Below are 21,069 nucleotides of genomic sequence, written 5' to 3'. Positions count from 1 at the left end.
ATAAATATTTTATATTTACAGTATATAATATTACTGTTACAGTGCTACGAGAGGTATGTGGGTCCAGGAGAACATATCTACAAGTGTATGTTCCTGATAGCATGCAGCTGTTTTAAGTGGCTTCTAGGTCCCAGAGCAGTAGAGAAGCTGGGGATAAATAGGTTGGTTTTGGTGTTTATGGGAAAGCATTTGGGAGATGACAAGTGAGTGCTAAATACAGATAGAATCACCTCAGTATTTGTACACGCATCACTGCAGAATTAGACTTTGCATACGTTGGATCTTAAAATGCTTTACAATTGGAAAATTGTGTGATTGTAGGACAAGTTTGAGTACACAGGACTTAATACAAACCCTAGTGTTTTGTTTGTTTGTTTTGGTTTTTTTCCCCCAAACATAGGTAGGCCAAAGTAATGAATGACTTCTTTATAAATATCCACAGTAGCTGCAATTTTTGAAGTGCAGTCTGGTGCTAAGAAAGTCCTTTGAGGCTTGGAGAACATGGCATAGATGTTAAGGATCAAACATGGAAAGAATCAAAGTCTTTCCTTCGTTTCTCTAGAAACAAAGTTAAAAGGATCTATCAAATAGTCAGAACTTAAAGAAAAAGTTAAATTGTAAAGTTTCACAGAATACTATGAATAACTTTGCAAATAGAATGATTTTGCTATTTTTTTCAGGGCTAATACCCCCTTCCCAAATATGTATTTTGCACATGTTTTCATTTCAATAAGTGATCGTGAATTCCTGTTTCCCCTCATGTTGACATGTTAATTGTGCTTTGCTATCTATCTAATTCATATTTGGCCAAAAAATTTGGAACATGACATGTTTGGATTGCATGCCTCAAAGACTTGGGAATTACTGCTAGAATTTCTGGCTACGTTGTTTGCCTGTTTGACCTTCTTAGTAGTATCCTGCTAATTTTGTAGCATATTTACTCTAGGGTCTCTGTTTGGTAGGCAGTATAATAAGGAGAGGCTTTCATGATTTCACTTCAAATGTCTTCTTGGACACCTGTTTGCATTGAAGCACTACACCCTGTGAACTGAAGCTGCACTCTTGTGGTTTTGGAGATGACTATGATTTAAAACTGACACCTGACCTGCAGTTTTAAAAGGGTTGAACAGTCTGAGTCTGCATTGTTTACCAGAAGACAACATTAGTTTTAGCTGTCCAGCAGCTGAAACAGGAACTGAGGGTGCTGGTGGTTACCTTTGCTTCTCTGGTTGTCACTGGTTTGCTCTGGTTCAGCTAAGCTACTAGTCATTGGAGACTACTGGAATCAAGGTAGATTCTGCTGCAGATAAAGCTTTGGTAGTCTGTGCTGTTATGAGTCATGCCCAATGGGCAAACACCTGTGTTATTAAAGCATCTTTAACATTAATTGGCACACTGCTTTGGCTTGGGGGTCAAAGTTTAAATGAATGTAGAGATCAAACAGTTCTTTTATGTCTTCAGGTCAGAGTTGTTTTTTAGGACAATGTTAATGTTAGGCTATCTTGAATGGTTACCCATGTTCTGCCAATAGAAAATAACTTTGGAAACCAAACGTGAGTCGTTCAGTGTAATTACTGATATCCAGAGCTAAAGTTTGGTACATGGCTGGTTCCCAGTGATATTATGTAAAGGAGCCATGTGACTGATGTGTCAGAAAACAGATATTTCATAATATAATGGTCATAATCATATTTTTAAGCTTAGATTCTCTAATAAAGCATTGACTGTACTTTGTTGGAGAATGTGAAACACATAATGAACAACTATATAATGCTTATGTGACAATAAGCTAGAGTAAGTTTCCATTTTAACTCCCTGAACTGTGCCCTTCTAGAGATAGTAGAATTTATGCTCCTAAAACAAATCCAGTTTGATTAATTTCTAGTGCTGCTTTTTGAAGCCTCCTCTGTGGGAATATGTATCTTTGAGGTTGAAATAGATTGCCTTGTCTCCTGGTTATTTTTACTAGAAATGATGCTTAGGTATTCTGTACTGCAGTTGGATCTTATTGTCAATGCGTTAGAAAACCGAGGACTTTTAAGCCAAAACAAACAGAAGGAAAAGTTAAAAAATTAAACACAAAATCTTATACAAAAATGTTAGTTCAAGAATGTTTTGAAGTTTGCTTTCTAAAGAAATGTTAAGTATTCTGCATGGTTGCTCAAGTGGAGAGACAATATCAGAATGAAAGTTTTCTGGTATTTCTTCTGCTGCTTATCTCTTTAACTGGAAACAACTATTCTGTGCATTAAAGCAAAGCAGCCTTTTGCATTTAGTACAGATGTTGAATGGCAGTTACTTGAAATCAGTATGTCTCCAGCATTCTATGTATTTACTTTTAAAATCCTGCTTCTCCCAGCTGTTTTGACAGGCAGCTGGTGTTGCCATCTCATGCTTGACAGGTTTATGTCATGCACAAACTAAGCTTTTTTACTCCTCCTCCTTTTAACTGGAATACTGGACTAGATACAGGTTTTAGTTTGTTCTGCTGGCAGTGTCTATTCTTTCATAATTTGTTATTTAATGTTTATAAATATTAATATTGCTTCTCACTGATTACATTAATATTTCTGTCTAAAAATATAGTCTTGGAATTCATGCAGTCATTTAGCACTAAAAGATCAGTGTGTCAATCAATGTGGTTACAGAAGAGCTGCTTTTTATAGTATTGCTGAACACAAACTGTTAGTGTGAAAAGACTTTAGAATTCAAACAGAACTGTGCTTAGAATGTAAGTCAAAAAGGAAGTAGTAGTTACTGAATTAATGTACATAATAAACCTGTTGCAATGATAAATTCTGTCATAGTGGTGAGAAATACCATTTGATGCTTGATCTATAGGTGAAAAGTGAATTGAGAGTAACTTTTTTTCTCTTATATACTCCCTTAGCTCTCATTCCTTTTGTTATTTGCAGTATTCACAAATAAATGTGTGAATGACAAAGTTGGATGTATCAATGACAGATATTTTGCTCTTTATAGCACTGTTTATTTGTAGGCAAATACAACTCTTCATCCTCTGACCTTTTCTGACGTGATGCTTATTTAAAGGGTTTGGAAAAAGCCTACAAACTCTCCTTTTTAGATGTAGGAGAAACCTCCATGTTTGGCTGGAGTTGACTGTTGGGAAAAGTCTGTGTGCTTACACATGGGAAGAAATATTAGTGGTCTGATCTCACAGAGGAGGAGAGGAGGACATGTTTCCATGCAAGAGAAGAGATTATGTCCTAATGATTCTTTCTCCAGCGGTATCATGAGGTACTTCTGTAGCCATATTCTTCTGAAGAGCCATTAAAGACATGAGTGCTTTTGTTATACAGAACAAATCAAACATCTTGGGCAAAATGGTTGTTGTCTCTGCTCTTTTTGACAAAACTGCTTATGCTTGAGAAACACAGCTTTGCAACTCCTCCTGGTTCCCTTCATCTGCCTTTTTCATGCAGTTTCAGAATTACTGTCATCTTAAAAAAGGAGAATGTGACAGGAACGAGTGATTAAAGGAGGAAAAGAGATGGGGCTGGGGAAGCTTAGAGATACAAAGTATAAAAGAGGAGATAGGAAGCCATGTGTGTCTGACCCATGCTCTTCAGTAGTATCAGGTAGTAGTGTCACCTTTGCCTGCTGTTTTCAATACTTGGGAATGTCCACTGTTGTGGTGTGGCTGTTGCTTCCTCCACAGGAAAGGTGGTGGTGTGCTGCTGCTGTAACTACTGCCATATCTCATTCTGGTCATTGTGGCGGTTTTGTTTCTGGGCCATGCATGTGTTCATATGGTCCATGCGATGGCATGGCTGTTTCTTCGGCTTTTATTAAAAACTGAGAATATAACCAAAAAACCCATCAAAAGAACTTTACTAAGGTTGCCAATAGAGATATTTTAAAGTTCAGAAATTTCAAAATTCAAATTTGAGATGAAGCCTTAATTTACTCTAAATGTATGTGGAGGTGATTTTTGTTTCTAGTCAGTAATTTTCAGTTTGCAGCCCCAAAATATTTTCCAGTGGAATAGTGTCAGTTGGAGTGTATTCAGGCCTGCATCCTTTGGGCTTTCCTCCTTAGAGTCTGTGGGCCCCAGAGAGTAGGGCGTGAGCACTGGGGGAGGCTATGGAGAACCAACCAGTAGTAGTATTTTAGTTGCACAATAATGTCTTCATCTTAATTGCGTGATCTCGTGACCTCTGCCTCTTTCACTGCACTATTTCACATTTATTTTTGAGAGGAATCAAATTTGGAGAACTAGTTTTCTGTAGGGCTTATGTGTAGCAGAAACTGGAAGAGTAAATGGATGGTTAGAACTTCATTGATGGTGATGCAGTATTTTATTTCCTCAGTAGACTTGGCTGTTTTATTTCCTCTTCACCAGTCAGAATATGATCAGTAAAAATCACCTAACAATTTATTAATTCATATGTTTTTTATATCTGTAGCAACTGACAGGTATGTGCCTCAGGTAAAGGAGTGGGTGAGCAGAGGGAAGGTGGGCCTACTTAAAATGGTTAATCCAAGTAGTCAAACCTGAATTTGAGTATGTGTGCACAAGGGGAGCAAGCTAGCATTGGACGGTCAATCTTAACTTAGAGGTGTGCTTTATTTGGCAGCTTCTGTATTTCTGGTAGTTTTGTGTGTAATTTTATACAGTTGGATATAGTATGTTAAACAGATTTTGATGCAAGGAATAGATGACTTCTCCTAGGAGACACAGAGGGTATGGGATAGGTCTGAAGTTTAGCCTGGTGCAGCTTTTAGAAATTAGAAAAACAATATTCTTGTTTCTCTTGTTAGTATAATGGATATTTCCTGGGTAATTTAGGGGTTGAGGATATAATCTAGTATGTTCACCAGAAAGCAACCAGACTGCTTCAGAGAGTTTTCTCTCTTCCCTTTTTTCCTCTTGTTCTCTACTTCCCATCCTCCCTTCTCTGGAAAACATTTAAATAGAATTAAAAGCTTTGCACAGGAATGCTTGAAATGCTTGTGAGTTAGACTGTGTGAGAACCCCTTCTACTCTTCTGGCAGATTTTCAGAAAAGCTTAGCCCTGTATTTCTTGAAGCTATGATGTGCTGTGTTCCAACAACGCAGAAACTAAACTTGCACCATCTCTTGGGAACATGGCTTAAAAAGTTAGAAGAGCTACAGACTGGGATTCTCTTGTGCTTTGGAAAGAGAGCGGAGTCACATCCCGCGTCCGCTCTGAACAAATAAGCAACCAGACTGGGAGAGGAACTTGCTAAAAACATGGTGCAGTATAAGAAAGTTAAAACAAAAACTGAAAACAAGTTACAGGAGGAAATATGTTTAAGAAAAATCATTGAATTATGGGTTTAATTATGGTAGGAATAATTTACTTCCACTCGTCTTAAATCAGATTTATTAGAAAATAAATGCATGTAATCAAGGAATTCACTTTTCAGCTACGAGTTACCATTGAATATCTTTCCGAGAACTCACAGCTAAGCATGGTATTTTTCATTTTTAAGTGTTATTCAAGTATTAGATAAATTTGGATTCAATTTTCACTTGCTTTTTACAATGTGGTGTCTTTCTGCCCTGGACAAGTGTAATTGTTATTAAAAACATTGTTGCTAGGTAGTTGAAAAATTTGAACACCTTAATTAAAATAAAAAGGATTTGTTTTTATTTAACAAAAAGCTGATTTGTTTTCCTTTTGTTCTTCAGCACTTTGCCCATGCAAAAATAAATACATGCTTATGTATTTGAGTGCTTGTATGTATATGTATACAGAATGCATATGTATTACATGCATGTGTATTGTAAAGTTTTCATGACCAATATGGTGATGAGAGTGGTGCTTATTGCTCAAGTAATAAATTATTCTTCTTGATCTAGAATTTTTGTTAGAATTGGTCTTTAAGTGGTTCCCTTCACTTCATGGATGAATCTTCATTTTTAGTTACTTAAGGATGGGTTGAATGCTTTGTGATTCAAGAAATCTGATTAGACTGTTCAACCTGTACTTATAAAACGGGGATATTCTAGGATGATTTGAGGACAAATTTGATCTCCTGCTTGGCCATATTATCCAGGGCTTCTTTTTTCCATCAGTGTCTGCAGTGAATTTTCTTCCATAACTTTGAGTTCCTGAACCCCCATGATAAATGAAGTAATGGACTACCTAAGGGTAATGCAAAGGAAGTTTGATGGCAAAATATCAGTAGATACATTTTTTTTTTTCTGCAAAAATAATTTTTTTGGCATAAATCAATGTTGTGTATGAAAGGACATTGTCTTTAGGAGCCTCGATGTCTGATTTGCGATGGGGAAAAACAAATGGCATTTCAAAATAATGGGAATAATGTGAAAGAAGGAATATTCAGACTTGAAGGACAGAAATAGAACAATTGGAGAGAACTGTTCAGAGAACCAGAGTACTTGCAAGTAAGATCAGGAACTTAAGAAAAGTAAGAACCTCAAGTCAAAACACAACCACTTTCGTTAATTGGTTTATGAATATGAAGTTGATTTTAGTCTGGTTTCTCAAGGACTTTAAGCTTATATAATCAGTTGAGCTTCATTTCCATCAGTAACTATGGAACCCTTATGACCAGTTTCAACTTTCAACAAAATTTTACTGAAGGGTAACAGTTTCAGAGATCATTAAGTTGCTGCACATTCTGTGACGATCAGCAGGCTAAGGAGTGAATCCCAAACTTATTTTCCAGCTAAGACAGGGAAACCCACTGCTGCTGCTTTTCCCATTTGTCAGCAGCTTAACAGACATCAGGACTTGTGTATTGGCCTGTTGGCAAGCATGGAGTTGAAAATTAATTAGTGCATGGGTTGCTCTACAGTAGCAGAGCACTTGCCAACTCTTGCCTAAGAGCATTTTAGTAGAAGACTTCAAGGGAACAGAGGTTACTGTGGTGGGTATTGAAAGGAAAACAGCAGAGAAATTCTTGGGAAACCATGGTTTCTTGGGTTTTATTACTTGCAGAACTGCCTTCTGATGTGTTAAAGGAATTTGAGTTCACAGAAGAAGTGCTTAATCCTATTTTCTTTATGTTTATTTATTCATTTATATTTCTCCATGGGTGTACTTTTCTTGCAGTGGTGCGATGAAAGATTCAACTTCCAAGCTACGTTTTTACAGTGCTTGGCAAAACATGTGCCAAATATTTACTCAGCTGAAATGGACCCCTTGCTGGAGAAACAAGAAGAAATGGTGCAGGCAGCAATATTATATCCCTTGGAATGTTATTTGTTTGGGGAAGACCCAGATATATTCCTGGAGAAACTACAACAGACTGGAACCTCCCAGCTCTGTGGGAAGGTGTTCAAAGGAGGGGAGACAACGTACTCTTGCAGGTAAGAATGAAGGTATGTTATCATGAATGTTGCCATGTGAGATAATGCAGCAAAGTGGTTTAATAAAATCAGTTGTGCTACACACTAGTCATTGCTTGTGGTTTGGTATGTCTTTGCTTAACTGACAGTGGCATTTGCTTCACATTTCAAACCATGTTAGACTGAGGAAAATTGTGTATGAAAAGAAGGCTTATGCAGAGAAATAGGAAATCGAAAGGATACTAAAGGTACTGAAATTGGTTAAAAATATTGGATAAAGTATGAGTATGGGGTCTGTACCTGAATTGAGGAAGAGCAGGCATAAAAATCCGTATGCTGTACTCACCTTTTCAAAGTCTGAAACAGGATCCAGCACTTCTGAGCATCATCAGTCCTTTGCTCAAGCAATAGTTGTGTGACCAATGGTCATTTTGTTTCACCTTCTTTCTCATCCTGGACTATATTAAAGATGGCAGCACACTGATATAATTAATTTTATTAAATTAATACAACTATATTGAAATTAATAAAAATATTAAAAAGCCAGAGGTCTTTCTGGTAGCTGTAAAGTTTGCAACTGTGTTGGCATATTTTACTGTAGTTTTCAGTTAATTTTAAAAGCCTAGAAAATTTCAGCAGAAGTACCCAAAGAATATTATTAAGTAAAAAAGAATATTATTATGGCTAAAAAAGCTCTTGTAGACTTTGTTTATGAATTATGCTGTAACATTTTAATCAATTTCATACTCTTTTTCTAGGAGTAAGTTAGTGTTGCTTATGAAAGGAGAATGGCCTTTGAAGAAGTTCGTATGCGTTTGCTAGAAATTGTATAGTGAATGTGGCATTGGACTGTGCAAAGGGAAAAGAGTGCTCAAGGCAGTTTAGTACTGCTGTAACAGGAATTTAGTACTGGTGTTCCTGCCTCTGCCGAGTTCTTGTATGATAGCAGGCAAAAAGACAAAGCTGTGTATCTCGGAGGTGGTCTCTCTTTCTTCTGCTTTTTGAGTTCCTGTCATGCAAAAATGTGGTGGTATTTATACAAAATATGATACTACTGCAGCTGAAGCTAAATATACATTTGCTTTAGGCTTCTAAAATGTTAAAAATAATAGATGCTCTGAAAATATTCAGAATGTTTCAGAATCTAAGTGTCTTGAATTCTGCATTCAAATCTAGCAGTATTTCTGGTTTTATTTCTTTTAACTCACCTTGTGGTAGATTGATGATAATGTTAGAGAAGTACTAAGTTATATTGTAACTATTATTATCTAAAGGTTTGAAAGGAAAGTAATTCTGTAATCAGAAATACCGTACTATCTCAGGTGCATTGTGAAGGAGGTTTGAATTAGATGTTGAACATTGCTGTAAAACAAAAAACTTGCTATGTTGTCATTAAACATGTGTAATCCACATTTTCCATAGAATGAAATAGCATTTAAAGAAAAAAGAGTGACCATGTCCTGGGGAATAAGGGCAATAAAAAAACATATGTATGTGTAACAGGGGAAAAAATGGAACTTGGTTGCCCATGAATATAATTCTGGATTTTCAGGTATTATTTGAGCACATGACTGAAACTGTTGATATAAAATTTCAAAATATATATTCTTTGGCTCCTTTTGAAAAGAAATTCTCCTTAGATTTTAACTTCTAAGTTTTAAAAGTTAGAAACTTATCTTAGCAGAAGTGTAGTAGAAGTTTCATTAGCAGACTGGCTACAATTGTGGGAAACAATGATAAAGATTACTTCAAAGTCATCATGGCTTTTAATAACTGCTTATTCTTAGCAAAAGCAGAAATATGTTAGCAACAAGTTTTGAAAGTGGAAACCAAACATGTTTGTGATAGAATCTGATATAACGTGCTGGAGTACATGGTTCAAGTGTAACAAGATTGGCTTTCATCTTCTTTCTGTGATGTGGAGTAGCCAAATGTTTTTATAATTTGAATCTGTTGTTAATCTCAGAGCAGCATTTTCTTTTGCGCATGGAAATTCCATATGTTTGTTTTAGAATGTTTTCCACTTACCATTTTTGTTGCAGAGACTGTGCAGTTGATCCAACCTGTGTACTCTGTATGGACTGCTTCCAGAACAGCATTCACAAGAACCACCGGTACAAGGTAGAAAAATATTATATTAAGAAATTGTACTTGTAGCTTTAGCAAAGATTTTTCTTTTTAATAATAAACTGCATATAAACCAGTAGTAATTTTTATATTAAAAAAATCTAGAATTTAGTGTTTAGTTATTTTTTTCTCTCCCATGTTTCTAACTGTGTAAAACCTCTTTTAAGAAACTTTCTGATTCAAGAACCAAAGGGTAAGGGAGTGTTTATGAATACGTACATTGTTATTCTCTTTGGCAATATCACAGAAGTATATGCCAGAGCAAAAAGCTGTGACTGCAAATGACAGTCCAGTCCTGTCCTGAGTCCCAGTCAGTACTGTTTGGAAATTTAGAATGGGTGTGTGTATACAAGTGCCTTAACTTCAGCACTTATGTCACTGATGCAGTCTCTATATTTCCACTTAGATTTGCATAAACTACTTTGTACTTAGTGTGGACTATGATAAAGTTAAAACAAATGTTAAGCAATGTTTGGTTTTTGTTTTGTTTTATTGATGGGATTGTTCTAGGAAAGATCACGCCTTTCTGATAATTTTTTGATCCTCTTTAAGCTAAATCTGTTATCTTAGAGAGCTTCTCATGCTTTAATTAAAAAAGGATAATTTAAATAGTTCTTAGCTAACTCACTGCCTAAAGTGTCATCTGCTGTTTCCTTCCCAGGCCCCATTTTTTGCTTGCCCTCTTCTTTGAGAACTCTAATTTCAACATGCTTGGAAGCAGAAATGAAAAAAAAACCAAACATGAAGTGTGTGTACAGAAACATTATTTATTCAATTTATTTATCTTTCATGACCAAAAAGCAGGCCAGCTTTTTTTGCAGTTATTCCTTCTATTCATTGACATGACATCCATTGAAGAGATTTATCTTGTATAATGAATTGGTCATAAATCCCCTTTAAGTAGATATGTTTCAATGAGAGTTTGGAAGAAGGTCCTAGCAATCTCAAAATTAACTGGGACTAAAATACTGTATCCAGTATTCTGCCCCTCTGTACAAACCTTTGCATACTGATCTGAAAACATGTTGTAGATATTTATTCAAAGACTTACAGACCTACTTGAATAATGGAAATATATATGCAGATGAATGCACACACACAATTTACAGAGAGGCAAGATGAAAAACAGGGAAAATAGACAATAATGATTAGAGAGCAGTTTGGAATCACAGCTGGGCTGAGAAGCTGTTGTCCTTTCCCTGTTTTTCAGTAACTTCAGGCAAAATGTCAGCCATATATAGTTGTATGGGAGCAGATTTGCTGCATTTACATTTTAAAGATGCAATGTAAAGAATACAGATTGTGCTCTTTAGAGATTCATAGAATAATTTAGGTTGGAAAGGACCTAAGGAGGTCACCTAGTCCAACCACTTGCTCAAACCATGTCTAATTAGATCAGGTTATTTTAAAACGTTTCAAGTAAATAACAATGTTGAATGTCTTTTTATTGGGTCATACAGTGTTTTTATAATTATTTTAGGATTGGGGATTTAGAGTAAGATAAGGAATTATTTTTGCCACAATGAAGGGTCAGAATTTGTACTTTTCTGAAAGTGTAATGCAAAGTTTAAGTTGCAATAATTTATTTAGATGCTAATTATGTCTTATTTTCTTTGGTTAGAAGTGGCGGTGCAACAAGAAGTTTAATATACTCATCCTTGTTTTGAGTATTTTCAAACTCTACCAAGGAATTTGTAAAGAAAGCATTAAGCACTTTTGCTGTAATTTTGCTCATAAAAGCAGAAATTATTATTTTGCTGTTCATGAAGCACTTATTCATCAGTCATAGGCTTTTCCACCTACTTTCTAGTTAAATTTGTTTTAGATTTGCTTATTCAATACATGTTTTTTACAGATGCATAGCTCCACTGGAGGTGGATTTTGTGACTGTGGGGATACAGAGGCATGGAAGGCTGGACCACTGTGTACTAAACATGAGCCTGGAGCATCAGGTTCTGCAAAAGAAGTAAGAATATTGTTTAAAGTGAAAGAATAAATATTATAAATATTGCCTTCTTTAAAAACAGTGCTTATTTCTGTATAGGAGAGTATGTATATAATATAATTCACGTGGTAGATCCAGTTCAGTTGAATCAAGATTTCCTTGGTTGAGGTGTGTGTTCAATATAAATTGAACACCGTTTATCTCCCAACAAAAGGCAAAACCAATAGAACATTTCCATCTACCTGTCTCATGCATTTCTGTCTTTGATTTGGAATTAAAATTGCTATCTCTTGCTCTTTTCTTTGCTGTGTGTATTACTCAATTCTTATTTACAAGTAATTGTTTTCCCAGTGACTAGTAAGTGTTTAGATAGAGTAATTGAGTTTGATAATACTTTCTCTTTTCCACATTACTGTATTACTGAACAGTCGGGTTTTTTAGTTGCTTCTGGTATGTGATCTGTCCCTATGACTAAAACAACTCCCTATGCTTTAAAACTGAACACTAACCTTTTATGCTAGGATGTCTCATGCTTATTATACCTCATAAAGCAGCATATTAATGAGAAATATGCCATTTATAAGTAGTTCTCAAACCAAATGTGTTCAGGTACATTTATTTTTTTTTAAGAGTCCTACTTCCTGAAATAATCAGGACAAAAAGCCTCTTAGCATTTGTCATTGCAAATAGGCCTCTAATTCTGCCTGGTTTTGTTGCAAAAGCAGTGTTCTGTTTGATCTGATGAAAAATCAAATGGAAAAGGAATAGAGAGCACTGGTCTTACGGAAAAATGAGACAAAGCTTTCCTTCACTTGTTCATCCTTCAAAAAACCATTAATCTTAATGGATTTCAGAGAGAAAAATAGCTGAAGCTCCAAGAATGCTCATCTGATTACCGGTTGGAGCTTGTCACTGTAATGTTCACCTACTTCAGTAAAGTCTATTCAGCTGAGCTGTACTTACCCCTGAATACTGAGCTATCTGATGTATGTGGCTGATACCTACATATTATTCATGAAAACCTGTAATCAAAAAAGCCAGATTGCCAGAATTTCAATGTTAGAATACCCCACGTTAGCTATCCCAAGGCAGTTGATTTTACTTCTGTCACCATTGCTACATAATATGTTCAATACTTTTTTCTAGCGTGTTCTAGAGATGTTTCAAGAATAAGAACCTAGCACAGTTCCTCCCTGGGAAGTATTCATTTTTGTCCTTCCATTCTGAAGGTAAATAGGATTTTTTTGCAATGCTAGAGTCCTGATACTGTTGATAAAGGATGTACAGGAAGGCAGATAACTCGTGTCTACCAGCTTCAAAGCCACACTTAGATACTATGGAAAATTTATGCTATAAGGTACTTGGTATCAGGTTTTTAGCTGATCAATGAGATGTCCTTATATCATGATGATATTTAGCAATGGTCTTAAGACAAAATGTTTATGTCTCAGTTGAGAATTAAGTGTTCTTCCATGGATACCTGGATGAACATGGACCTATGAGGCACATAAAGAACTTTACCAAAGAGATTCTAAACAAAATAGGCGGGTCTCCCTGCTTTGAAGTTTAGGTCTCTGTACAAGATCTTCAAGCAGTTGCTTCGGCACATAACTTTTGAGAATAATAGTAGGTTTTGATTCCAATAACTCTGACCAGAGTCCTTAAAATGTTTACTTCCCACTGGGGAACCTGTTTCACTGCAACGTGTAGATTTTGATCTCTTAGATGTGGTATTTGCACCTATGACAGCATATTCTGCTTTTTGTCTCTGTTTCCTTTAGAACAGCTTTTTCATAAAAAATAAAATAATCAAAAAACAAGTATTAGGAAAAACATCAAAACTTTTATCAATTTTACCAAAAGACTGTTTCACTCTTGTTAAATTCACTGTCGAAGCCTTCCGGGCTTTTTTCAAAACCGTATTTAAACAAAGCTTGAGAGCTTTCAGAGTCCACAGCATTCTGTTTCTGTTTGGATGAAGATAAGCTGCTCAGAATATTCTTCAGGCCATTTGTATCTGACAGAGATAAGGTTAAAGGATAGGTAAGTAATGACAGCAGCTAATGCAGTATCTCTTGGTTTTAGTTTGTGAACTATAATCATACCTATAATGATAAGGAAACAGGGAACCTCCCATGCTGCTTTGAGTATTATTTCTCTTCCAATCGAGTATTATTTCTCATCCAATCTCTGATAAGGTCTTTGGTTTGCAGTGAATTAGTTTGACCATCACTTCTGTCATGGAGTTGCACAAGTCTAAAGTTGTTATAACTGCTGTCACATAAACTGGAACATACTCTTACAATGAGTGTTACCTGAGAGTCGTGAATGCTAGAAAACATATAATTAGACATTTACTTGGATTTCAAGCAGAAGAGTTACTTTTGTAATAGTTTTTTGTTGCCAGTATATGTAGTTATTATGCAGACAGCTCACACAGACTCCCTAGTAAAGGACAGAAGTACAACCACTAGAATAATGAAATGCATCAGTATATTAATAATACTATATGTAACTATTTAGCAGATTGCATTGCATGACCACCTTCCATTTTAATAAAAAGACTTGCCTGTCAGGGATTTTTCATGATGAAGAGGCTCATGGATGTTTGGATTAACTCATAATTTGTTCTCTGTTTTGATATTCAAGGACATCCATAATTTAGGAATTTTCTCAGCATATAGTGCTTATTCAAGGAGATAAATTGCAAAATGCTTGTAGAACAGACATCTTGCCTATTTCTTTTCCACCACGTTTTCTGATAGTATAGGAGTTTATCTCATGCTTGTCAAACAAAAGCATTTTCTGGATGATCCTGACCGGTATTCCTTTAATTACTCTAAATGCAGAGGATGTATTGTGCTAGGGTGTTTATAAGCTTTCTCTGAACAGGTAGGAGCAAATACGAAGATGCATATGTTTATGCTGTGTTTGTCTGCAATGCATGTGTGTATTCTGCATACATATACATATGGGTATTCTGCAATGCAGAATGTGGTAAAAATGCGTTTAGGAACTGGCTGCTATTTTTAAAAGGCAGATTAATAAGTGTAAAGTGATCTACAGAACGACCTCTTTTTCAAAATGAGCCCTTGGTAAAGGATGGGTTTGAATCTACAACATTAAAGATAAGCATCAGATTTTTCAGCATTTCTGAGATAATACAAGGTAAGCATTAGTAAAATACAGGATCCTTACAAACATCCTAAGTAAACCTTAGTTAAAAAAAAAACCAACAAGCTTTACTATAAGGAGATTTACAATCTACAAAGCTTGTTGGTGTATATGTATAATGGGGCTCAAAAAAGCAATCCTTCATTTTTAGAATCCTCACTCCAGGCTTTTAGGAGTCATCCATTCCCTAATTGATTCCAAATTAATGTCTTCACTATACCAGAAATATAACAACCTTTTTGCCCAAATGTGTCCTTAAAAAAGTTACTATGAGGTGTGTCTGAGATGAGGTAAAAATACTGCCACATTTGTTTAAACAAAATGAAAATAAGAAATTGGTTGTTAGTTATTTTTAAACTTTGATATCTGAACATACTTTGTTCGTTCTTCCATAATTTTGTTTTTTGAAGCTTTGCCTGAAGCTTAAGTAATTACACAGTTTTGGGCATGGTTTTGAGGCAATTTTATTTTTACCCTTGCAGTTTACATTAGATGTATTTTAATTTCATTTTACTGTGACTTCTGTTAATGTGGGTAGCATTGGAGGTCACACTGCATCATTTAACTTTTCACTGCTTTTGTGAGTAATTCCCATTTTTAATAGTTTATAAATCCTTTGATGTGGTTTCCTTTGATTTCTTCTACACACTGAAGGAGAGCAGTGTGTCTTACTACAAGACTCTTGGTTGGAGTATCTCTGTGCACAGCTCTGTTTTCCTCCAGTTCTATCATATTTGCTTAATATGTTAATGCTTAAAAAAACAAACTTAAAAGACATACTGGAAAAATAAATTAGTACATTTTCAACGTGGTTCAATTAGATTATTGTTAGCACTATAGTTTTTTCTCATTCTGCTCCAGACTTTAAGGTGATCATAGCTTTGCCAGTCTGGGAAAATAATAATTACCCCAGACATTTACATTCTTTAATACCAAGATCTACCACGAGCTTATCCAAAATTATGTATGTACACACAGTGGTATTTAAGGACCTTGATTTCATTGGCAGATGTTTTAGATTGTATGTTTGAATGCAGATTATTCCTCTAATGCTTATGAGGTCATTAAACTGTTGTTCAGAGCTTTGGAAGCAATTGGTCATGTTACGCATTTTTACTTCTTTTCCACTATATTTTTAGCAGTTCCGTCGTATGTCATATGGACACAACGTGATTTTATTTGGTGCTGGGCTTTTTTTAAGCAGTTTTCTTCATAAATGGATAAATGTGACTATAGTTAATTTCCCCCTCCCCTGCCCCCCCAAAAAACCCAAACCCAAACAACATGATTCTTGTCTATATTAAACACACTGCTCTTTCTATTCTTTTATATTTAATGTATGCCAGATCATGCATTGCAAAGGTGAGTGCTCTTAGTACTTTGAGACTAAAAGTAACATGTGAAAACTTTATCCTTGGAAAGCACCTCTGTTTCTCATCTTCTCACACTCTGGCAAACACACACATACTGAGATTTTGTAGGCAGTTTGTGTGATCCCAAAATCATGGGACACTTTGTGTAAATACTCTAGAAAATATGACTCTATTTCTGTGTCCTATTTGTATATGAAATTATTGGATTTGGTTGCATTAACATTAGTAACAACATTATATACCATTTATATATGCACATGCTGAAAGGAAGGTGGTACATGGAAAAGGTCATCAGGGCATTTGGATTAAAACTGTCTTTTAACAATATGTTGCAATGTATCTATGTCTTGTACCTGAATATTGATTGCTTCATTCTGAAGTGAAGATTTGCTATTAATTTTCTTTACTTATAACCTTATTTTCTCTCCTGCTTAAATGCTTATGGAAAGAATTAATAATGTTATATGATGTAGACAATTCACTTAATGAGCTTTATCTGTATGGCTGGAAAATATGTCAGTTCACAGGAATATTTTGAATGGTTTCTAGGTCTGTGATGGGACCTCTGAAAAGAGGAGTTAGGTTTTCTTGGATGATTCTGTTCTAGGAGTGTCAAAATGTTTGATGTCTAATGTAATACACAGAAGAGCAAGAAATATAGGGGAAGAATTTTGATCTAGACTGCAAACTTTCAATATCTTCAGGTGTACAGAAAGCTGTTAACCAGCTTTCTTAAGTTTAAAAAAAAGTTGAAGTTTCCTAACACATTTAATGAGACCTTTCATAGTCTGTTCCCAGATAAAAGCTGGATGTGTAAAAAAAGGTAGGTGGAACTGTTGGAATACTAATGAGAGCCCTTGGGATGAAATAGTTTTCAGGAGAAGAAATTAGGTGAAATAAATTTGCTTGAAAATCACAAAAAGACTAATTTCCTGAAACAAATACAGTAATAAGGTGTTCTGCCAACTCTTTTTTCATTCCTAAAATTTCTTTTCCATATGAATATCTCCTGTTTTACAGAATTCTGAATGTCAGTTGAATGAAGAAATTATGGAGCACTCTAGGAGAGTGTTTCCCTCTGTGATAAAATACATTGTAGATATGCTTATTTGGGAAGAAGAGAAGGAACTGCCTCCGGAGCTCACAACTAGGTAGGAGTATTTCCAACTTTCTCTTTAAGGCATTAGAAACTTTGGTAATAATTTTTCCTGTGTTACTGTTACATATATGCAAGCATATTATTGCCCAAATCCCTGTAAATGGCACTGTAGCATTTTTGACCTATGGTTATATAGAGAAAAGCTTTTGATACTTCATGGGAAAAGTACTATTTGACTGTACTGCATAAGTTGCTGAGGGTTGCTGCTCTGAAGCTGTCCTGATCCACACCAGAGTGGCAAATCTTGGTGCACAGTAGGGTTTCCTGAGACAGGGAAATGCCAGGGCAGTGGAGAGACCTGTTGGTAGCTGGCAGCTCTCGTCAGAGGCCTGGGCATTACCACAGCAACCGCAACCACTCCTGTGCCTATAAAAAGCAGCTTAGCAGTGACCAGTGTGGCAGATTAGCCAGGGCATGGTGTGGAGTTTGTGTGGCAAGGCGTGCAGGAAGGGTGTAGTCACCCTACCAGCTCAAGAGGTGACTTCAGAAGGTGGTCATCACCTACTCAGAAAGGGGATAACTATGGTATCCACCTGGCAGAAAGCTATATCCCCTGCACTCACCAGAATGGATGCGGCAACCCAGACAGAGCTCCCACAAAAACACACAGCTGTCCAGTTCTCTGGCAGCATAGAGTGCCAGAGCCTTTCACTGGTAACACATGGCAGCAGGGAGTGCAGCTGTGTGAGGTGTTACCAGGTGGATGGTCTACTCAGCCTGGTGGTAGAGTCACAAGAGGAAGTAGAAAGGTTAAGGAGCACCAGGAACTGTGTGGAAAAAGGCAGACTGGTGGAGCAATGCTCTGCCTTCCCTGAGACAGCTAACAGAAAAAAACCCCAAGATCCTGTATCTTCCCACTACCAGGCTAAAGGCAGTAGGTTAAAGGAAAGGAGTGAATAGAGGCAAGTCCACATTCATGGTGGCAGGTAAACACTCTCCCTGCCTACCTTGCCTTCCCAGGTGCCTCTCTACAGCAGGTATTAGGGTCTAGATGTGGAAGGACAGTCAATTGATGATGTGGATGGCAGCCCGTTTACACCAGAGGCATTGCCAAGGTCAGAAAGGCCTACCCCTCATCTCACGACTACCTCCATGAGGCAGAAAAGATGGGTTATAGTTATAGGTGGCTCCTTTGTGAAGGGAACAGGTTAAAATCTCTTTTGTACTTGATGCATGGTTTCTGTGCCTTTTTCTGATACAGGTGGTGAGGGGGAGTTTTGTCCTGGGTTCATTTTTATCATGAAAAATATGCTTAGTTTTCTTTAATTTTTTTCTATTTGACATTTCTCTCAAGCTATCAAGCGAGCTGTGGCTTGTATTGGATAGGACACTACTTACCATTTTATTTTTATTTGCATGATGATCTATCTGTTGACTTTTTCCCAGCAGGGAGAAGGTAGACAGCTACTACTGTGTCCTTTTCAATGATGAACATCATTCTTACGATCATGTCATCTATAGCCTGCAAAGGGCACTTGGCTGTGAACTCGGTGAAGCCCAGTTGCATACTACTGCCATAGATAAAGAGGTTAGTGCATTTTGGATATCGGAGACAGTCACTCTTTAATCATTAAGAAGTGCTACTATAGTCTCTTGGTCATAGAATCTTTGTTGCTGGGATGCTGGAGCTTGAGGAGAGAGAAATGTTGCAGTGTTAACTTAATCAGCACTTGCTTCAAGAATGTTTTTAGACTATTAATTTTTTTCTTCAGGACAGAACTCCAGTTTCCTGAGAAAGGGAAAAGCTGAATTATCTGAAGTTGCTCTGTTCATGTTTGGCTTTTTTTTTTTTTATTTTGCCCTTTTTTCATGGCTGAGACAAACGTTTTATTTATCTGAAAAACACACAAGTCAGCAATATGCACATTCTGTTAAATTTCATTAGAAATGTACCTAATGTTTTGCAAGAGTTGGTGCTCATTCTGGCTCAGACTTAATTTCAAAATCTTAAAACTTCAAATTAAGCAAATGAAACCAGGAGGAATCCAGGAAGGAATATGGGTGAACCTGACAATTTTACTCCTTAATTTTTCACACTGATGTCCCATGTAAAGACCTTACACCAGTAATGTAATTTTCTTTTCTACTGGGGGTAGGGGAGAGAGCATGATCAGTGTTTGAATCATCTTAATTGCAACCATGGGTTTTTTTACTTCATGAAAGTACAAAACCTGTGTTTTTCTACAGAGAAACTTTCCTATAGTTGTATATGTATTTGTTGTATATGTATATATAAAACATTAATATTGGAATCCCTTTTTAATCTATAAAAACTCTTTTCTTTTTTGTTTCTCTTTGTTCAGTAATGAAATTTTAGTTGTTGTATTTGGTTAGCAGTGTCAGTCTTATGTAATTACAAGTCTTGTCCTGCAGTTGCAGGTTTTGCAAAATATGTATATACATGCATACTTACAGAGTAACTTTTCTAAGTTTCCATTATGAAGGTTCATTTTGATTGAAACCTAAATTTTAGATCCAGAGCTGAGCAGACTTTGTTTTACAAAGCATCTTCTTCAGCACACATCTAGGTTACGTTGTTTTAATTATAATAGTTCCACAACATACAGCTACTTCCTCTCTTCTTGTGTGAAGTTCTGCTCTGTGGAGAACTGGTTTGGAAGCCCATGCCTCTGATTTCCTTTAAGGAGAATTCAAAGTCTTAAGTTGGACCTGTTCTTGGCTTTACTGGAAGATCCATCAAACCCACACTTATTATATACCCTAATATTTCATATAAAGAAGAAATAGTAAGAAAGTAAGCAGAAAAGCAATTCAGGATGAGTGTATTTTATGCTGGGAAGAAAGTTGATGTGGTTTGTATTCAAAGTATTCTACAGAAACCCCTTTCGTCTGTTTTAATGTGTATATGAATTTTCTTTATCTAATAGTATTAAGATACCCAGACTTTACTTTGTTTTTCTGTGGCTAATTTAAAATAGCTTTTTTCTAAAGATAATTATGTTAATTTTAATTTGCTTCTAGATGTCTAAAAGCACCATGAGTGATGTTGATCCCTGTTTCTCTTTTACACATAAAAGACATAGAAAGGATCAGGCTTGTGATATTTTGCTTTTGTTTTATATTGGCTTTATGCTCAATATTTTCTTTAAACAGGGTCGCAGGGCTGTTAAAGCAGGACATTATGCCTCTTGTCAGGAAGCTAAAGAAGAAATCAAGGTAACTTTCCAAAATATTTTTCTCATTTAAAAAACAAACTAATTTACCCCACCATATTTGGTATAGTTCAATATCTTCAGGAATAGTGTCAAACTGATTTCTTTATTTGCTTGGGAGAGGTAATGGGTGGTGAAGACAAATATGCAAATGTATGTTATCTTTATTTTATATCTACTAATATTTACCTGACTCCTAGAGGCATTCTGAAAACGTTTCTCAACGACCACTTCATGTGGAGGTTCTTCATGCTGATGTTATGGCTCACCAGAAGTTTGCCTTACGCCTGGGTTCTTGGCTGAACAAACTCATGAGCTACTCAAGTAAGCATAGCTGATTTTTGTTACAATAATGCCATGTTGCTATTTGAATGACTAATTGTCTCAAAAATATCTTTAGCAGTGTTATATAGATAGTCTCTTATTAAAATACTTTCATGTTCCTCCTTATTAGTAAGTAAATAATACAGTAATATGGGTGGTTATACCCATCAGTGTGGTCATGGACAGCAGTACTTTTCTGTTCCTTCATGCGAAAATAGAGGTCTTTCCCTGCTTGAGCTCTCTCTTCTAGAAGTTTTATTATCCTTGGTTTCAGCATCATGTGCCCTATTTTAGTGACTTCTTTGCTCTCCTTAGTGCTGGTGGAAATCTGCAGAACATGTCCATTAGTGAAAGCATATATCCTCTGCCTGAATTAATTTCTGCTTCAGGTTTGATAGCAGCGATTAATTAGACGGTGTCAGTAAAACAAGCAAACAAAAGCCTTAATTTGAAAACTTGTACAGTAGTGTTACCATAAAAGTTGGTTGGAG

The 21,069-nt window shown here is 36.0% G+C and overlaps 1 protein-coding gene across 1 annotated transcript in view; it reads left to right on the top strand.

Moving 5' to 3' along the window:
- Nucleotides 1-7,148: 7,148 nt before the first annotated feature.
- Nucleotides 7,149-21,069, top strand: part of UBR1 (ubiquitin protein ligase E3 component n-recognin 1) — a 53,822-nt gene continuing 39,901 nt past the window's right edge. Inside the window, exons 1-7 of the mRNA XM_010024760.1 lie at nt 7,149-7,324; nt 9,346-9,424; nt 11,286-11,396; nt 16,943-17,073; nt 18,471-18,609; nt 20,196-20,258; nt 20,455-20,578. Of these exons, the coding sequence (XP_010023062.1) occupies nt 7,149-7,324; nt 9,346-9,424; nt 11,286-11,396; nt 16,943-17,073; nt 18,471-18,609; nt 20,196-20,258; nt 20,455-20,578 (823 nt within the window). The remainder of the gene's footprint in view (nt 7,325-9,345; nt 9,425-11,285; nt 11,397-16,942; nt 17,074-18,470; nt 18,610-20,195; nt 20,259-20,454; nt 20,579-21,069) is intronic.

Source organism: Nestor notabilis, unplaced genomic scaffold (genome assembly GCF_000696875.1).
Source record: "Nestor notabilis isolate BGI_N333 unplaced genomic scaffold, ASM69687v1 scaffold3132, whole genome shotgun sequence".
In the NCBI taxonomy this organism is placed as follows: Eukaryota; Metazoa; Chordata; class Aves; order Psittaciformes; family Psittacidae; genus Nestor; species Nestor notabilis.
Note: the sequence above shows the minus strand (reverse complement) of the source record. Positions and strands in the feature narration are given on the sequence as shown.